The sequence below is a fragment of the Trichomonas vaginalis genome, chromosome I (genome assembly GCF_026262505.1).
Source record: "Trichomonas vaginalis G3 chromosome I, whole genome shotgun sequence".
Classification (NCBI taxonomy): domain Eukaryota; phylum Parabasalia; order Trichomonadida; family Trichomonadidae; genus Trichomonas; species Trichomonas vaginalis.
Genome location: NC_067203.1, coordinates 10,093,368 through 10,111,363, shown reverse-complemented (window position 1 = coordinate 10,111,363; position 17,996 = coordinate 10,093,368). Strand labels below are relative to the sequence as shown.

Genomic DNA, 17,996 nt, shown 5'->3' with positions numbered 1-17,996 from the left:
TTCAACAGCTTCGTCAGATATTTCATCAACGAACTCATAAACTATATCGCCAACTTGTTTTTTATTTCTATTGTTTTTCAGATTTAGAACAAACAAGGTTTGAGATTCTGTTGTCCGTTCTATATGATTTATATGGTCTATTTCTTTCAAATTGTTTGGATTTTCAATCCACTGTTCTGCAAATAATTCTATGCTTTAAATGTGTTTTGTTGTTTAAACTGTTATTTACGAAACGATAAAAAACAGTTTGACAGAAAAGTGACAACTTTACGTGTCAAAAAATATAAAAAGTATTTTATTCATCATTATCTTCTTCATAATTTATTTCATATTCTTCGTCTTACCAACAAAAGATGGGAATGTGAACATTTGCGGGCAATTTTTAGCCATTTTGGCTTGGAACTAGAGCTGCGAGGTACATGGATAGTATCAGTACTCACAGGCTCTAGTTCTCTATATGGCGCCGAGAAATTTTGGTGAAATTGGTCGCATTTCACCAAAATTTTTTCGGCGCCATAGGATGAATTGGAGGGTGAAGAGTATTATTTTCATACAATACTACTCTCACCTCCAATTCCCAGCCAATGGCTAAAAATTGCCGCATGTGAACAATTGCGGGCAATTTTTAGCCATTTTGGTTGGAACTAGAGCCTGCGAGGTACATGGATGTATCAGTACCTCACGGCTCTAGTTCTCTATATGGCGCCGAGAAATTTTGGTGAAATGTGGTCGCATTTCACCAAAATTTTTTCGGGCGCCATAGGATGAATTGGGGTGAGAGATATTATTTCATACAATACTACTCTCACCTCCAATTCCCAGCCAAAATGGTAAAAATTGCCGCAATGTGAACAATTGCGGGATTTTTAGCCATTTTGGCTTGGAACTAGAGTCTGCGAGGTACATGGATAGTATCAGTACCTCACAGGCTCTAGTTCTCTATATGGCGCGAGAATTTTGGTGAATGTGGTCGCTTTCACCAAAATTTTTTCGGCGCCATAGGATGAATTGGAGGGTGAGAGATATTATTTCATACAATACTACTCTCACCCTCCAATTCCAGCCAAAATGGCTAAAAATTGCCGCAATGTGAACAATTGCGGGCAATTTTTAGCCATTTTGGCTTGGAACTAGAGCCTGCGAGGTACATGGATAGTATCAGTACCTCACAGGCTCTTAGTTTCTCTATATGGCGCGAGAATTTTGGTGAAATGTGGTCGCATTTCACCAAAATTTTTTTCGGCGCCATAGGATGAATTGGAGGTGTGAGATTATATTATTATACAATAACTACTCTCACCTCCAATTCCCAGCCAAAATGGCTAAAAATTGCCCGCAATGTGAACAATTGCGGGCAATTTTTAGCCATTTTGGCTTGGAATAGAGCCTGCGAGGTACATGGATAGTATCAGTACCTCAGGCTCTAGTTCTCTATATGGCGCGAGAAATTTTTGGTGAATGTGGTCGCATTTCACAAAATTTTTTCGGCGCCATAGGATGAATTGGAGGGTGAGAGATATTATTTCATACAATACTCTCTACCACTCAATTTTAATTATTTAAACTCATTCTATTTTTTTGACATGTAAATGTCACTTTTACTGAGATCTGACACAATGTCAGATCTCTTTTTTTCGTATATAGAAACTAAGCTCAATATAACCATGATTATTTAAGCATTCACTCTTAATATGTTTGTTTTTCTTTCGACGAATAGTAAAAGGATATGTCGTACAAATCTCATAATCTTCATGATTTCTCAATGTTTCCATTGAGTTTGTTCCCCACTAACGTTCTCATTGACGTCCTCAATATCTTCTTCCTCACTGAACTCGTCAATATTTTCACTACTCCTTCTGTAATGTTTTCATCGGCCTTGTCATTGATTTTCTGTAATGTTAGATGTTGTTGTTTCGCTCATGTTCTTTCACTAATGTTAAAAATGTTGTACGAATTTTGAACAGAATTAGAGCAGTTATGAAACATGAAGTACTTTTACGCTATTGAAAGGAACTATGAGAGTGAAGTACATGATAACAATGACAAAAGGAACTAATATCAAACTAATGAAATCGCTCACGAGGATAGAGCTTAACAAGTACTTTGTGGAGTATCTTTAAGTGAAGAGTATGTAAGACCTTACTTCATATTTGATAAATGAATGAGGATGTTATTTCATGGTTAGAATATAAGCAATGTTTTCGGTAGTACGTCATAGATGACAAAGGTCTTGTTGTATTTTATGAGACAGCATACGAACACAGGAACTAATGGATATTATGCATTCAACAGCAAAGAAAGGATTTAGTACTATTGATGAATGAACATTGCAGGAATGATATACAACCTATGCTCACGAAAGCCTTACACAAAAGCAATACAAATGATAGAAATAAGTGTCTAAGGTCAGCAATGAAATCATTACTGTCAGTGGTTTGAAAGAACTGTTAGCAAAGATGAGTGGAAACAGCTATTCATATTTAAGGAAGGACGTTGCTGAACTAGTTAAACCTGTTGCACAAACATTGTTTCAGATAAGACCAGCAATGCTAAGAACCTTTGACCTTAGTCAATGAGACCATAGAGGTTGAAGATAATGACATGAAAGAACTAGGAATGAATGAAAGAAGTTGTGAAGGATGTTTGAGTCAAAACACATGGTTTTCAGAGCTGTTTAAAAACTTAGTAAAGAACGACAGAAATATTTTATAGAGAAGTATTGCAAAGGATGTGTAAATGAATTGCTTGAAATAGAACTTAGAGACACTTTCACACTAAAGGATTGAGGAAAAATAAGTACATGAGTGAGGACGGTATTGACATAGCTAGTGTTATAATGACTTAAGAAGATGTGTTGTTGTTATTGACGGAGCACGTATGACATATCTAGTGAAAGATTATGATGGAATACGAGACACAACAACACTTGTGTCAGTAGATAGCAAGGAATTCAATAAGCTCATGAAGAGTATTTATGTAGGACGTATTGAGGAGAAGGATGTGAACGCACTGATGATTTATGAAGCGGGTCAGAACAAGAACTTCTTATGAAGTCAGGCATGAGATTCTTTGACGAAAGAGATGACATTTACAGCTATTTCAGAGGATATGAGTATGAGGTACTGAATGAAGTAGATGAGAACGTTATTGAAGGATATTTGAAACATGTTCACGATGTCATATGTAATGAGGATGAAGAGCTTTATGAGTATGTTTTGAACTGGTTCGCCTACATCGTTCAAAATCCTTGTGGAAAGACTGGAACAGTTTTGTTAATAGGAAAGCAAGGACTGGTAAGAAATGTACTTTAGTAATGTTCTATGCGAGCTCATTAGCAAGTACGCCAACAATAATATAACGGCAATAGAGAATGTGGTTGGTAGATTCAATGCTGCTATTGAGAACATGAAGCTCATCGTATGCAATGAACTAAGCTCATGCGATACGTCTAAGGTCATGAACCACGACGCACTAAAGTCAATAGTAACAGAGACTCAGTTGGACTTAAATCAGAAGTGTCAGCCAGTAAGAAAGATAGAGAATGTTTGTAATATCATCATGATATCTAACAACTTCAACTCAGTAAAGATTGACAAAGACGACAGAAGATTTGTTGTCATTGAAGTAAGCAGCAGATACAAAGGAAATTACGAATATTTCTCAAATCTTATTGAAAGCTTTAATGAAGAGTTTTATTCAAACTTACTGACGTACTTCATGAAGAAAGATTTAAGTGAATTTGATGTAAGGAAGATACCATTCACCAGGGCTAAACAAGAACTCATCGAAATGAACAAAACACCTTACCAAATGTTTTACGAGGAGTTCTATGAAAAGTTTGTACGGATGGAATTGTACAGAGTGCTACAGAAGATATAAAGAATTTGCGAAGGGAATGAATTCTTTGCATGTAGTTCAAATGTATTTGGTGGCAAGATGAGAGAATTTGTGAAAGAAGTAGAAAGCGAGACGGTTCTGCAAGAAGTTATATTTACGAAGCAAGTATGATATTAGAAGGTCGTGGAAAGAAAGAAACAGTGAATTATGAGAAGTGCTTGAAAAATTCATGGAGTACATGGGAAGCAATATAACATACAACAAAGACATATACAGTGAGTTTAAGTACTATTGTGAACAGCATGAGATTGAAGTAATGAGTAAAGGAGACTTTGAAACGCTTATGAAAGACAGTGAGGAGGTCATACATGAATGCAATGATGAAATAGTTCATGAGAACAGTGAGGAGGTCATACATGAATGCAATGATGAAATAGTTCATGAGAACAGTGAGGAGGTCATACATGAATGCAATGATGAAATAGTTCATGAGAACAGTAAGGAGGTCATACATGAGAACAGTGTTGAAATAGTTCATGAGAACAGTAAGGAGGTCATACATGAGAACAGTGTTGAAATAGTTCATGAGAACAGTGAGGAGGTCATACATGAGAACAGTGTTGAAATAGTTCATGAGAACAGTGAGGAGGTCATACATGAGAACAGTGTTGAAATAGTTCATGAGAACAGTGAGGAGGTCGTTCATGAGAACAATAATGAAATAGTTCACGATGTCGTTCGTGAAGAAGCCATTGCAACAAAGAATGAGATAAAGGATTTCATAGAACTTAACAAGGAGGAGTTTAAAGAAGGCTATGAAGTGAAAAGATGTGAAGAAAATTTCTTGGCGTATTTGAAGAAAAAGAGACTAAAGCCAATGGCTCAAAATAAGTTTCAATCGATGTTTGAAAAGAAACGTTTGAGCTATGGTGGTGTAAGAAGCACATATTACTTTGTTAAGAAGTGAGGACATTTATTTTTGTCGTTAGTGTTGGAGTTTGTGTTTGTTGTTAGTGTTTGTCATTTGTGCTGAGGTTAGTACTTGTCGTTAGTGTTTGTCATTTGTGTTTGTTGTTAGTGAGAGAATAAATTAAATCATGAACTTTGCCATGGTCTCTGTCCCTAGTAGTTTTCATTAAGTTCTGGAAATAATGAAAGTCATACTTTCTATCAGATGAAGCATGCAGATGAACATAATGAAAGTTAGTGGGTTTGCCACGAGTTATGAATAAAATATTGGCATATTAGATGAGATAGCTGATGAAACAGATGAAGATAAATTAAATCTTGGACTTTGCCACACTCTGTCCCTAGTTCCTCAAAATCCTTGACAACGTTGCTTAGAAATTTTGGTTCAAAACCTCATCTGATTTTAATCTGTTATGCTACCTGTTAAGTTTCGCGAGATTATAAATGTCATGGAGTTATATAAAAAGGAGGGACAGCTAGGGACACTGGAAGTACTTGTAAGGCTATTTGTTAAGATTGCATGAAATACTAAAAGTCATGAAATCCATTATCGCTGTGCTAGTTTCACCTTAGAGTAAAATGACAAATAAAGTCACTGAAGCAATGAAACAAAAGTTTTTGGTAGAATACATTAAATCAGGAACTATTCCAGAAGGTTTTTACATTCATACTATGAAGGATGGTAGAGTTCAGTTTAGAAAGATAAAGCAACCATTAGATAAAGAAGGAATTTTAAGAAAGATTAAACTTCATGAGGACAACATTGCTGAACTTAAGAAGAAGTTAGAAGAGTTGGAGAAAGGAAGAGAGTTATAAAGCAATGAATTCAACAGGTTAGAAATGAGGGTAGAAATGAGGTTAGATCTAACCTTCTACCCTAAACATTATTTTTGTGCTATGTTTTCATACGTGTGAGGGTGGTGATATCATTAATTTTTAAGTTTATTTTTATATAAATGACAGAACAAAAATAAAGCATATCTACTCAGCAGGAATGAGACCCTTACTGACTATGTATTCGTTTAATGCTTGATGAAAACAATGGTACATATTATCGTATGGGTATACACAACGTCTGTTTCCATCGTCGTCGTATATGTAGAGCTCAAATCCAGTCCAACCTTCTTTTGTACAATATGTAGCTTTATTTAAGTATGCATTTGTGTAGATAAGGCAATTTTCTTCATCGCTCCAGAAATAATTTTTGTTCTTTGTTGAAATAGTTTTCGTTCCTCTGCGACCATAAGGAATGTATGCAATGAACTTTGCGTCATAAGGGATTGTAATATATTCAGGGTTTCTTTCATCGTCAATGGGTCTGTCTTTGTTAAAATGCATGTTTCTCAGTTTTACTTGAGTTTTGAATAGTTCACGAAAACGTTCTGGGAAAGAGTCATAGTAAATGTAGTCGGACATGTCTTTGTAATGAAATAAAAAATTTAAAAAAATAAAAATAAGGTTATTTTTATTTAGTGAGGACGGTAGGGAATTCGTTAGTGAAGTCGTTTATGTGTCAGACGGTTTTGTAAATATTTAAGGTTAAGTTGGGTAAGGTGGAACGCATTGCCGCCGTACCCAAGTTAACCATACTAACTGAAGTCGTTAGTGAAGTCGTTAGTGAAGTCATTTATGTGTCAGACGATTTTGTAAATATTTAAGGTTAAGTTGGGTAAGGTGGAACGCAGTGCCGCCGTACCCTTGATAATCATACTAACTTGAGAAAATTGCTCAAATTGCTCTCTTACAAAATTTTCAAGATCATCTGGACTCGCGAATTCGCGTCCTTCAGCTCTCTTTTTTAGCGTGCCGAATAAATAAAAGTCAGAGGGTGCAATATCAGGTGAATAAATTGGGTTTGGAACAACTTTGACATTGTTTTCCAACAAGTAATTCATTACCTTATGACTTTTGTAAACTCTTGAATTATCAAAATGAATTGCAAACTTTTGTTTTTGTTGTTTGGATTTCTCAAACTCATCAGAATTGATAATTTGAGTAAGAACATTGTCAATTAGATACTGAGCATTCATCGTATTAGGTTTTTGAAGAATATCAATTGCGATGATGCCATTCACGCCCCAAAAAACCGACAACATCATCATTGGTGTGTCAATTTTTTTCTTCGGGAATGTTTGCGGATTTTCATCCTTCGGGATCCACATGATTTTGACTTCTGTTGCATATTGAAACCAAGACTCGTCCCCTGTTACTAAAAAGCGAAACTTCTTGGATTGATACGCACCCAATATAGAGAGGAGCTCTTTCGAAGATTGGACTCTAGATTTTTTTTGAACTGAATTAAGGTTGTGCGGAACCCAACGTGTATACGCTAATTTGTAGTTCAAATAATTGTGCAGATAATAACTGACTGTTGTACGTGGTATCTTTGTCATCTCCTCTATCCTTCTGAGTGATGCTCTTGGGTCTTCATCTAGCGCTTGAAGAATTGCTTTGATTTTTCTTTGATCCGGCGATTTTTTGTCAATTTTTATGATGGGCGCCTTTTTGTTCATGAAGTGATACATCCTAACATGATACGTTACAGTGGAATAGATAGGAGCATCCATACCGAAGCATTTTACCAATGTCTCGTAGATTTTTTTACAGTCTTTGCATTTTTTTGCAAGAGCGAGGATGTTTTCTTTATGATTCATTAAAAAAATGAAAAAAATCCCGCCAAAATTTCCCGCGAAACCGCCTCTTGTCTCAAAATTCATTTTATATCCCGGCATGGCGCCAAAATACAACATACTCATCATATACATATATTCATATTTTTTATTATATATTTATAATCAGCATATATCTCCTTTAATAGTCTCATATAGAGCGCTGTGCTAAACGCACCTTTGGACACCCTATATTAGAATTTTATTGGAAAAATAAAAAACTTAATATTTTAAAGAAATACTTAAATACTTGAATGTTTTAACTTTTACATTATCATATAGACTCTCAAATTATTAGCCATTTTGGCTGAGAACTATGGTCTGCGAGGTACATAGATAGAATCAGTATCTCACACCCTCCAACTCCCAATCAAAATCGCATAAAATTTGCTACTTATCTTCAGATTACCTCCCATTATAAAATATATCATTGCTATCTCATTGTACTATATTTCCACCCTATTGTATTTAAAAATATAAAATTTTTTGATAATATATTTTTACCCAGATTTGCTTTACTTTTACCACTCCCCATGTAATTTCTGGGGAAAACGATAATTCATTTTTTTTATGGATGAATAGATCGTTTTCCTAGAAAGGACCTCATATCTCTGGCTAAAAAGAGTGTCAGATCCTAAATAGATTATTGATCTAGTGTACAAATCCAATAAAAAGCCTATTTTTTTGGCTTTTTTGGTGCTCATTTTTTCGAAGATCTACATGAATATGGGGAAACCATCGGATTTTTTTGGTTAACCCACATCTTCATGTAGTCTGGACTATCTTTCCTCGAAGGACCTCTTTACGGGTGTAAAAACTCATAAAGTTCTCAAAAGATTCATTCTCGATCTCCATGCTGAAAGAATTTACAATAAAAAAGAGATCTACGCATCAAACTACAGCCATAAATGAACTGAACCCCTAAAGCTCAGCTCTTAGTTTATCAAAAACGTCGAAATCCTTCTCATTGCAATCAAATTTTCTCAATAACTCATAAGAAAAATCGAATTTTGATTAAGCCGATGTTATAGGTATCACAAATACTACAAACTTGAGCAATATCGAAATTGCCAGCAAAAGTTTGAAATTGCATTGCTCATATTTGTTTTGTAAACTAAAAATCTGCTTATATTATTCATTAATTTTTTATATATTATTCATATACTTTAATAAAAACAATACTATTTCACCTTAAAAATGAATTTCATAAGTCAATATTATTTTTTTGAAAATGTATCAATTTTCGATTAAAACAACATGAGAATAAAATTTACGCAAAATTATTTTAAAAAATGGTTTTAAAAATTTACAATTGATTAAGAATAAGATTGGAAGAAGTTTTGAAGTTTAATTTTAAGAAAAAAAATTCGGATATTATTCATGGATCTAAGTAATCTGATATTTGAGTATCGGCACTATGCATAAAACATATATTTATAGTTTTTTTGGATTTTTATGATTTTAAATATATTCAAATTTGGCAATCCAATAGATTTTTAAAAAATAGGTAAATAAAAATAGATTACATATGCAGCAGATTTAGAACATGAAACAAATCTTATAGTGACCCAAAAAAAAATTCATGATCCAAAAAAGAAAAAAATTGGCTAAATGGGAATCAAACCTTGGCATAACGAATCATTATGTCAGATGTTTCCACTACACTACACCGGCAGTTCGAAAAATACCCTTGGTGATTCTATTTAATAGCTACTCCCAACGATAGGCGGTGTCCCCAGCTTTCGAGAGGTGGTAAAAGTAAAGCAAATCTGGGTATATCTTGAATTTTCAAACAATATATTCACAGATAATATAATGGGAAATCTATCTCAACCTAGCCTTAAAGTACCAATCTACTGCTTGCATTCTCACTCACAAATATTAAACATCCATCTCCAAAAAACTAAATTCTTCACAATTTTTTTAAAATTGAGAACATAAAAAACGTATGCATTCAATAATTTAAGATACTAACAAATATTAAAAACTTCAAAATATCAGATATTAACGTTTTTCAATTAAAAAATTATCATTTTGCTTTTCAATCTTAATTAATATCTGATTTACAGCATTATTATCCATTTATAAATCTGACAAATAAATGACAAAACCATCAGAAATAGCGCCACTTTTTGTCAAAAGTGAAGTCGCGCTATTTTTCATGCACAACACTTTTGATTTTATTTCATTTATAAGCAAATCAGATTTACCCAAAAACTCCACTCCATAAGCGTTCATTTGCTAAATTAAAAAGTGACAATGGGCTAGTCTGTCCCTTTCTCATCATCCATAAAGATTTGTATAATTTTTTCAATCTTCAATACAACAATGAAACTGCATTAATTAGTAACACCCGTTTGGTATGAACCACAATAATTTGTTGCGATTAGGGTTCCATTCCATCGACCACTCACTGTATTTGATGATGTATAGAGCTGTATTTTCCGATTAAATTAAAAAGTGACAATTTAATAATTGACAGATATTTTTTACCCATAAAAAGGTTTATATTCATTCCTTCTTAATAAAATATACAAAGCCAATACTATCCTTTTTGATACAGCAGTACGAACAACATTTCCATCTTTTTAAAAACAATCGAATAATAAACTACATGATATCAAAGCTCTACATATAAAATTGAGTCATTTTAGATCTAATAATCATTCTTATGTACATCGGATTTATATTGAAAAGTAATATATTTTGTATTTTCAAATGTTGTAGAAAACACATAAGTTAGAACACTTTTTATCTCAAAAAAGTATCTATTTGAGGAAATCATATATGGCGTTATCATATATTCAAACTTTCTATAATAATAAAATATTTTTTTTAATTTTTTTAGAAACATGTGATTTTCCTACGCAACTTTAACTACTGTGTTTGTTTGACAAATGTAATTATGTACCATTTGATAATCACATGTTCAATCCAAAAGATTGAAAAAAATTAAGAATAATTTTATGTTTTAAAATTCAAAACTTAAACAGATACGAATGGATAAAGAGAAAGCAAAAATTTGGGTACGGAATATCGAGAAGCACACGAAATTTGTTTGAATTGCATCTGATAATATCCAATATGACACAAGGTACTGACAATGAACTGATAAGTTCCATTATAGTCCTCTGAAGGGGGTAATGAACTAAAATAATTCTCATAAAATGAACATGAGGTAAATATTGCTTCCTTATTGAGAAGATTTGTGACTGTATTTTGAGCAAATGCACAATGGTCAATAGATGTTGTAGGTATTTCTATCATCAACAGATTTCCAGGACTAGATTTTACTGTATTTTTCAAAAAATTCGAATATTTTAAAAGACACTCAGTGTTCAAAAATGCTATTGAATGAGATGTAGCTGTACCATAAATAACATTTACATAGGAGGCATTAGCAGAGCCAAAAGAGTTTTCCAAGTAAAATGCTGGTGAAATTTTAACTTTATTGAGAGAAGAGTTGTAATATGAAATTGACATTTGTCCTCTACCAAGCCAAATCATATCAGTGATATCAGGCAATGAACTACAATCAGAAATTGAAATCATATTTATAAAATTGATGTTTTCTGATGATTTTTGGATGCTAGATAAGCAATATTTGGATTTTATAGTTGAATATACATTCTGTGCACAAATATCATGCTGAAATAGTGAGTGACCAGGACTGAAAAACACACAGCCACCATTTTGATTAGATAAAATAGATGTGAATGTGTCATGTTCAAGTATTAAATCCGATTTTGCATCTGAAATGCGAATAACACCATCATTTGTTACATTTTCGATTAGAACTCCAATGAATTTAAATACAAAAAGCCGAGTTTTATTAGGATTTGTTGGTAATCGAATGAATTCCCAATAATATTTATCTTGAATATAGTCATCCGATGAATAGTCAGACAAATGATATTAATCCGATTTTTGACACATTTCTCAAATTTGAATGCGACACTACATCATTTTGATTCTTCATTGAATAAGATGAAAATGCTACTTGATTATCATTCAGAAAATCTACACGAGTTGGATTCAAAGTCAGATTTCTTTTGTCGTTTTTTCAGATAAAAAGGACGAATAATTCTCCGATTTATCTCGAATATTTCAATGGAATTCATTGTTATTGCCACCTTACCAGACATTGTTGTCTTAATTGAGAAGATTATAACATATAAATAGTATTCGCCCTATCAAAGGAGTTACTTTTCAATAATCCCGAAGTTTTTTTTCCCAAGGAGTATAATCAAAATTGAATTGGATAAGAGTTATTTATAATGGTCACTTCCATCACAAAATATTTGGTCTTACCTCGATTTGTTTACTTCTTTTCCAGTTCATTTCTGAGATAAATGCCAAAAAAATTAATCATAATTTCTCATGGCGTTGCTGGCTCTGCAAACTCTTGCTGGATTCAATGGATTAAAAGTTTGTTAACTAGTGGAAACACTGAAGTTATAACTCCATCATATCCAAATGCATCAGATCCTGAATATCCTGTATGGAAAGATGTCTTTAATGAGATATTAGCAAATCATGAATATGATGAATTGCTTGTTATTGGACATTCTCTTGGTGGATTCTTCACGTTAAAAATCTTAGGTGATTTTCTATTTGAGAATCCAAAACTGAAAGGAGTAGTCCTTGTTGCCCCAACTTCTATCACAAATCCACAATGGAGAAGATTTTACGCTGAAGTCATCAATTGGGATAATATAAGAAAAGTACACAGTCCAATCAAGCTTTTATTCAGTAACGGTGATTCAAAAATATCAGTTGACCATATTAAACTTATTCAATCAGAGCTCAGAGATAATACCAATTTCGAATTCAGAAACTTTCAAAATCTTGATCATTTTATGGAAGAGGAGTCAAATGAGGTTCTTGATGCTGCAAAAAGCATTCTAAATTAATCACTTAACATAATAAAAAAACTTGTTATCTAACTGATTAATTAGAAATAACAGTAATTTGATAATCACATAGTCATACGATAGGTTCTTGAGCAATGCCTAAACATTATGAGAACCCCATTCTTATTATATCTAAACATTTTTTTAAATGAGTTATATATTTAATGTAATTAATCTTCCTGTAAAAGTTCATTCATGATGTTATTTTCGAAGTTGACTGCTTTGATGACAATGATTAAATCTCAATTTTGCTATGAATCTACAAAAAATTTATATAGGATGAGATGTCACATATACATGATATTGAGTGCCATCTAGATTGACAATACAATGAATAGATTCTTCACGTTCTAACAAAATTTCGAATCTGAAATTTGATATCAGGAAGGAATAATACAAATAAAAACATCCAACTACGTATAAGTAAGACATCTAAAATAATATTAAAAATGAAATAAGAGAAATTTGAGTATTTTTTTTTATGAGTTAAAATATTTATAAAAATAAAGGTAACTTTTACTTAAAAAATAATAAAATTTCCTAATATCTTAAATTTTTTTTTCTCTGAAAACAATTAAAATTAATTTTAAATATCTTCTTCAGCACCTGTATCAATACCAGCCAAGAGATCATCAACGTCGAGTTCCTCTTCCTCTTCTTCAACTTTTTCTTCTTTAGCTTCTTCTTTCTTTGAATCGACCTTTGGAATTTCGACTTTTTCCTCTTCTTCTTGTTGTTGTTCTTCCTCTTGTTGTTGATCTTCGATGCCGAATAGATTTGGATATTCCTTAGGCGATGCAATGGAATCAGCCAATCTGTGGTCACCTCTTTCTCTCAATTTCTTTTGCCACAATTCAACACATTCGTTGATTCTTCTTGGCAAATATGTCCTTGCCATAAGAGCTGCCTCTGGTTCTCTTCCTGTTTCCAAGAGAATGTCAATGCATTTAGAATATTCTCCGAGAGAGAAATAAGCGGCGAAAGAAACATTCTTTGCATTGGAAACACTCTCAGCGAGTTCTTTCATTTGTTTCTTCCTCTTGCAAGCAGAATGAAGAAGTAAAAGACCATTTTCGTCACCAGATACTTTCAAAGCTTCCTCAAGTAAATCGATTTGCCCTTCCTTCAAAGCGATTGTTGATATCTGATGCCACTGAACCAAACTCTTTGTTTTACGGGCAATGGAAATAGCCAAATTGAAATCAGGTATTTTGAGAGCAAGTTCGAATATCTTGTCATCTGTCTCCGCGAATTTCAAGGCGCGGCGGAATTGTCCCTTTTCTTCAAGAAGACTGGTAAATCTGAGCAACCAATTTGAAGGAATGGCGGTCTCATCGATGTCTAGATTTTCCTCTTCCTCTTCTTCGTTCTCTTCCTCTTCATCAAATCTGAGAACCTTCTTGTAGGCTTTGAGAAGAGAAATTGGAACAGAATAAGAAATGAAATTGACGTCTCTGTCGTAAAGGTAGATTCTCTCAGTGTTCTTGGCATATCCGCTAATCTGATATGGCTTATCAAAGCGGGCAATGACTTCAGAGCGATCTTCCATAATAAATGAAACTGAACGGCCATCTGAATAGAAGAAAGCATTTTCGTACCAGCATCCAGACTTTACTGAGACTTCGATTTGGGATTCTACAAAGAAAGCGTTCTCATAATCATCTTCTTTCTTTGGTTGGGTGTAGACAAGGACGTATAAGGTGTCATCTGTTGCAATTGCGACCTTATTAGCTCCACACCACCATACGTTTGTGGCTTTGACGTCGATTTGGCGGATTAAATTGAGAAACTGCCAATCGTAGAAGAAAATCGATTCATTTGAGGCCAAGCCAAGCAAGTGACCGCCGAATATTGATGTGACATTCACGCCATGGGTTAATTTTTGTGGATTACCCTTTAATTTATGAATTGTGACTTGTTTGCCTAATCTCGTGGCGAAGTAATCTCCGCTGCCCCAAGCAAACTCATTTGCGCTTCCTGACTCTTTAACTCTAAAACCGATCATGGAATAGATATAATAATTGCCTTCTCCGCAAAGAGCAACATTTTTTTCAGAAGGATTGATTGAAGTGTAAGCAGGATAGAAATCAACTGTTGCTCTATCTTCAATTTTGAGGTCAACGAGTTTTCCATCCTCGGGATTTTTACCTTGAGCCAAATTTGTATATTTTATTTCGTTGTTCAATGCCCAGTAGGTTCTGCCTTGAGTATCAGTTGATACAAGAGCTGTGGTGTTCTCAAATTGCATTATGGAAAGGCCTTCATCGCAGCCAAGAGCAATTGTTGTATCGTTAGAATCGATTGTCCATCCACGGCCTTTGTTGGTGTTGAAACTCATCTCTCGTTTATATGTTGTTGTGTTCCAGATGAAGAACTTGTTGTCTTCGCCAGTAGAAAATAATAATGGGAATTTTGGATGGAAACGAAGAGATGTAACATTTCCAGTGTGGAAATTGGTATCATTAGGATTATTTGATGCCAACCTGTGAATTTCTTTGTTATTTTGTAAATTCCAGAAACGAATTGTAAAATCATCAGAACCAGAGACAAGAATTGTCTTATCTGCGCTGGGACAAAACTCAATGCAGTTCACACCTGCAATATGGCCTGAAAGAGTAAAGCGAGGTGCTGATTCATTTATTCCCCAGAATTTAATGGTATTATCAAGAGAAGCAGAAGCAAATTGATTTGGATCTTTAGGATTAAATTTGACGTCCATAACAAAATGTTTGTGGCCTGTATATTCGTGTTCTTCTTTAAAAGAATTATTTTCTATCCTGAAAAGTTTAATTTTGGTATCATCTGAAGCTGAAAGAATGAGTGGCTGGGATGGGTGAACTGCAATTGATCTGATGTAGTCAGCATGAGCATCCTTTTGTGTTGCGATTAAAGTTCCTGTATTATAATCGTATGCACTAATAGAAAGATCATCGCCAGATGTAATAACTGCATTAATGCTTGTCATCCATCGTACACAACGTACAGGTTTTGTTGGACTAACATGAATTGTACGAAGAATTGTCCAATCGTTAGTATTGTAGATCTGTACATTGCCATCAAAGAGAGCCACAACAAGCATTGGCTCCGTAGGATGCAATTCAACGCATTTTACACGCTCTGATGGTGGTATGGCTATTGTTTTGAGGTGACGAAATGACATTATGATAAATAATCGTTCTGTACTTTTCCTTCTCCAAAAAAACATTCAGTTTTTTTTTTTAGAAATTTTAGTTAATTGTAAATGGATACACAAAGAGATATGACTGTTCTGATTTCTGATATATAAAATTTTAATCTGATTGATTTTTTGACAAATCAGCTGACATAATCGTTATTCTCAACGAATCATATACTGATATTGCCTACATTACTTCACTATATAACAAAAAAACACTTATTTTTCTAATATATTCATGAAATTAAATTAATTTTTTTCATGAGTAAAGCCACCAATAATCATAAAACTGCGCTAAATAAGCTTGTTTATGGTTTGGTGACATAATTATGTAACAATAGAAAAAAAAATATGTTGTAATTAGACATAATTCATGTTTTGGATAAAAATGAATACTGATCTCATATCAACCATTACTAGAAATGATTAATATATGTCGTATATATGAACATTCATAGATTTCATAACTGCTAATTATATTTTATAAGGTCTAATAGCTAAGTTTTGGGTTTTAAAGTAAAAATAAGAGAAATAACAAAAATATGACAATTTTTTTAACAAAATAATTTTTTTTTCTCATTAATTTCTATTTGCTCCTTCTTCTGCCATGAATTGCTGAAGATTCCAAAATGGAGTTAATGAGAGGAAGAAGTGCATTAGACACTTTGATACCATAGGGATTGTCCATCTAACGTTTCTGAACAAATAAGCGAAGAAAGCAACAACAATAACAAGAGTAATTACTGTCGAGACGGCATTATTCTTTGAAATGCTTAAAAATACGAATGTGAAAATAGCGAATATTACAATAATTGATAAAGCTAAGCCAAGAAGAGATGAATACTTTTCAAAGATATTACCTTGGCGTGGGGCATTGTTGTTCTGTTGAGCAAATAGATTTTGCTGAAATTGTGGGAGTGGATTTTGAGCAGGTTGAGGTTGCATCTGTGGTAAAGGCTGTGGAGGTGGAACTTCTGGTAAAACTGGCTTAGCTTGTGGTTCTTGTGGAGCTGCCGGCTTTGGTTGTGCGACAGGAGGCTTAATTCCTGTAACAAAAATTGTTGATGTTTGTCCTTCATCAACTGTTAAGTCGCCAACTGTATTATCATTTTGAAGAATACGTCCTTTATGAACAACTTTAATTGCATCTAAAGGAACATCTGATTTATTAATTTTTATAAGAACTTTTTTAAGTTTCTCAATTGTTGTACTATAATCTACATTTTTAAGATTCTGTGGAGTTGCAACTCCTGGATATTTAATAGTTAAAGTGACACTCATATTTGAAAAATGAAAAAAATGGTCGGAGGTTTTTTCCCCTCAAAATTTTTATGAATTCGTTTCGTCACTTGGTTGGATAACTTTGGTTGCTTCTTTCTTTAATGCTTAGTTATAAGAACAATAAGAACAGGGAAATAAACAAAAATTTACTTGAATAAGGGATCTTTCTAATATGCTGTGTTTCTGCTCCAAATTCTATGTATAGCACTCAGACAATTGCCAGTCTAGTTACCTAAGCCTTATATTAGTTTAACAAATATTTCAAATTAATTGCCATTATTGAATCTATACAGCCTTATAGATCAAAATCATATTAATGACACTCACCACAAGAGTAAAATGGATAGCTCTTCTTATTTGAGGAATTTTTGGTTATAAATTTCAAAAAAAATTAATTAAAGAGATTAAAAAATTAATAGTAATTTTGTAATTAATAATATTCATAGATCTCTGAACTCATTTACTTCTTGTTGTGGCCAAGCTTAGCAAGGATTTTCTCGCGACCAGCACGGCGGCGCTCGATAAGTTCCTTACGCTGCTTGTCCATCTTCAGCTTTGTGATGAGGCAGTTAGATGGGTGAACAGAAACATGGACTGTCTGGCCATTAAGCTTTTCGCGTGTGAATGAATCGACAACGATGCGGTTTTCAGAGAGCTTGACGGCGATAACCTTGCCTTCACGGCCAGCGAACTTGCCGGAGTTGATGGAAACTTCATCATCTCTGCGGATTGGGAGTTGCTTAACACCATGTGTTTCAGCCTGCTCCTTGTTGAGCTTGGCAGAAAGCTGGCGGTGCTTGTCATCCTTTGTAGCATTGAAGAAGGCCTTTCTTGTCTTCTTAGCCTGGGATGAGAGGAATGGATTTGTCTTCACCATTGAAAAGGCCAGACCAAAAGCGTCACTTTTTTAACAAGTTATTTAGAGTGAAATTCCGGCTTTGGCAATAATATAGTAAAAATATGAGAGATATATATGTTTTAATTTCAATAGATATATGATCAGAATCAAGAAATATGAATTGGTATATTTACTCTAGATTGGAATCAAGCATTTTGGATAAAACGATAAGCATTTAATATATGATTATATATCCGATTTGTAGTATTTGTAGGCAATCAAGGAAAATTACTTTGATATGATTAAAGTGATGA

The 17,996-nt window shown here is 33.6% G+C and overlaps 6 protein-coding genes and 1 pseudogene across 7 annotated transcripts, besides 4 other annotated features; 1 reads left to right on the top strand and 6 right to left on the bottom strand.

Moving 5' to 3' along the window:
• The first annotated feature begins 641 nt into the window (after nt 1-641).
• Nucleotides 642-748: a mobile genetic element.
• Nucleotides 749-2,522: 1,774 nt separating this feature from the next.
• Nucleotides 2,523-4,031: a mobile genetic element.
• An 11-nt stretch (nt 4,032-4,042) lies between these two features.
• TVAGG3_0961370 (uncharacterized protein) lies at nt 4,043-4,543 on the bottom strand (the record flags this gene model as incomplete). Its single annotated transcript, XM_051253440.1, has 1 exon — nt 4,043-4,543. The coding sequence occupies one exon, from the start codon at nt 4,541-4,543 to the stop codon at nt 4,043-4,045; it is 501 nt and encodes a 166-aa protein (XP_051079014.1).
• Nucleotides 4,544-5,787: 1,244 nt separating this feature from the next.
• Nucleotides 5,788-6,222, bottom strand: TVAGG3_0961360 (uncharacterized protein; the record flags this gene model as incomplete). The annotated part of the gene is made up of 1 exon (XM_001326883.1): nt 5,788-6,222. One exon carries the CDS (start codon nt 6,220-6,222, stop codon nt 5,788-5,790), a length of 435 nt encoding a protein of 144 aa, XP_001326918.1.
• Nucleotides 6,223-6,522: 300 nt separating this feature from the next.
• Nucleotides 6,523-7,571, bottom strand: TVAGG3_0961350 (annotated as a pseudogene). Its single transcript has one exon. A coding segment is annotated over exon 1 (1,049 nt).
• Nucleotides 6,523-7,667: a mobile genetic element.
• Nucleotides 7,668-9,646: 1,979 nt separating this feature from the next.
• Nucleotides 9,647-9,757: a mobile genetic element.
• A 2,053-nt stretch (nt 9,758-11,810) lies between these two features.
• On the top strand, nt 11,811-12,492 carry TVAGG3_0961320 (alpha/beta hydrolase fold family; the record flags this gene model as incomplete). The annotated part of the gene is made up of 1 exon (XM_001326884.1): nt 11,828-12,388. The coding sequence occupies one exon, from the start codon at nt 11,828-11,830 to the stop codon at nt 12,386-12,388; it is 561 nt and encodes a 186-aa protein (XP_001326919.1).
• A 362-nt stretch (nt 12,493-12,854) lies between these two features.
• Nucleotides 12,855-15,887, bottom strand: TVAGG3_0961310 (beta'-COP family; the record flags this gene model as incomplete). The annotated part of the gene is made up of 1 exon (XM_001326885.1): nt 12,975-15,548. The coding sequence occupies one exon, from the start codon at nt 15,546-15,548 to the stop codon at nt 12,975-12,977; it is 2,574 nt and encodes an 857-aa protein (XP_001326920.1).
• A 251-nt stretch (nt 15,888-16,138) lies between these two features.
• Nucleotides 16,139-16,870, bottom strand: TVAGG3_0961300 (ubiquitin-like family; the record flags this gene model as incomplete). Its single annotated transcript, XM_001326886.1, has 1 exon — nt 16,143-16,844. The coding sequence occupies one exon, from the start codon at nt 16,842-16,844 to the stop codon at nt 16,143-16,145; it is 702 nt and encodes a 233-aa protein (XP_001326921.1).
• A 260-nt stretch (nt 16,871-17,130) lies between these two features.
• Nucleotides 17,131-17,728, bottom strand: TVAGG3_0961290 (regulation of translation involved in cellular response to UV; the record flags this gene model as incomplete). The annotated part of the gene is made up of 1 exon (XM_001326887.2): nt 17,305-17,721. The coding sequence occupies one exon, from the start codon at nt 17,719-17,721 to the stop codon at nt 17,305-17,307; it is 417 nt and encodes a 138-aa protein (XP_001326922.1).
• Between the last annotated feature and the right edge of the window lie 268 nt (nt 17,729-17,996).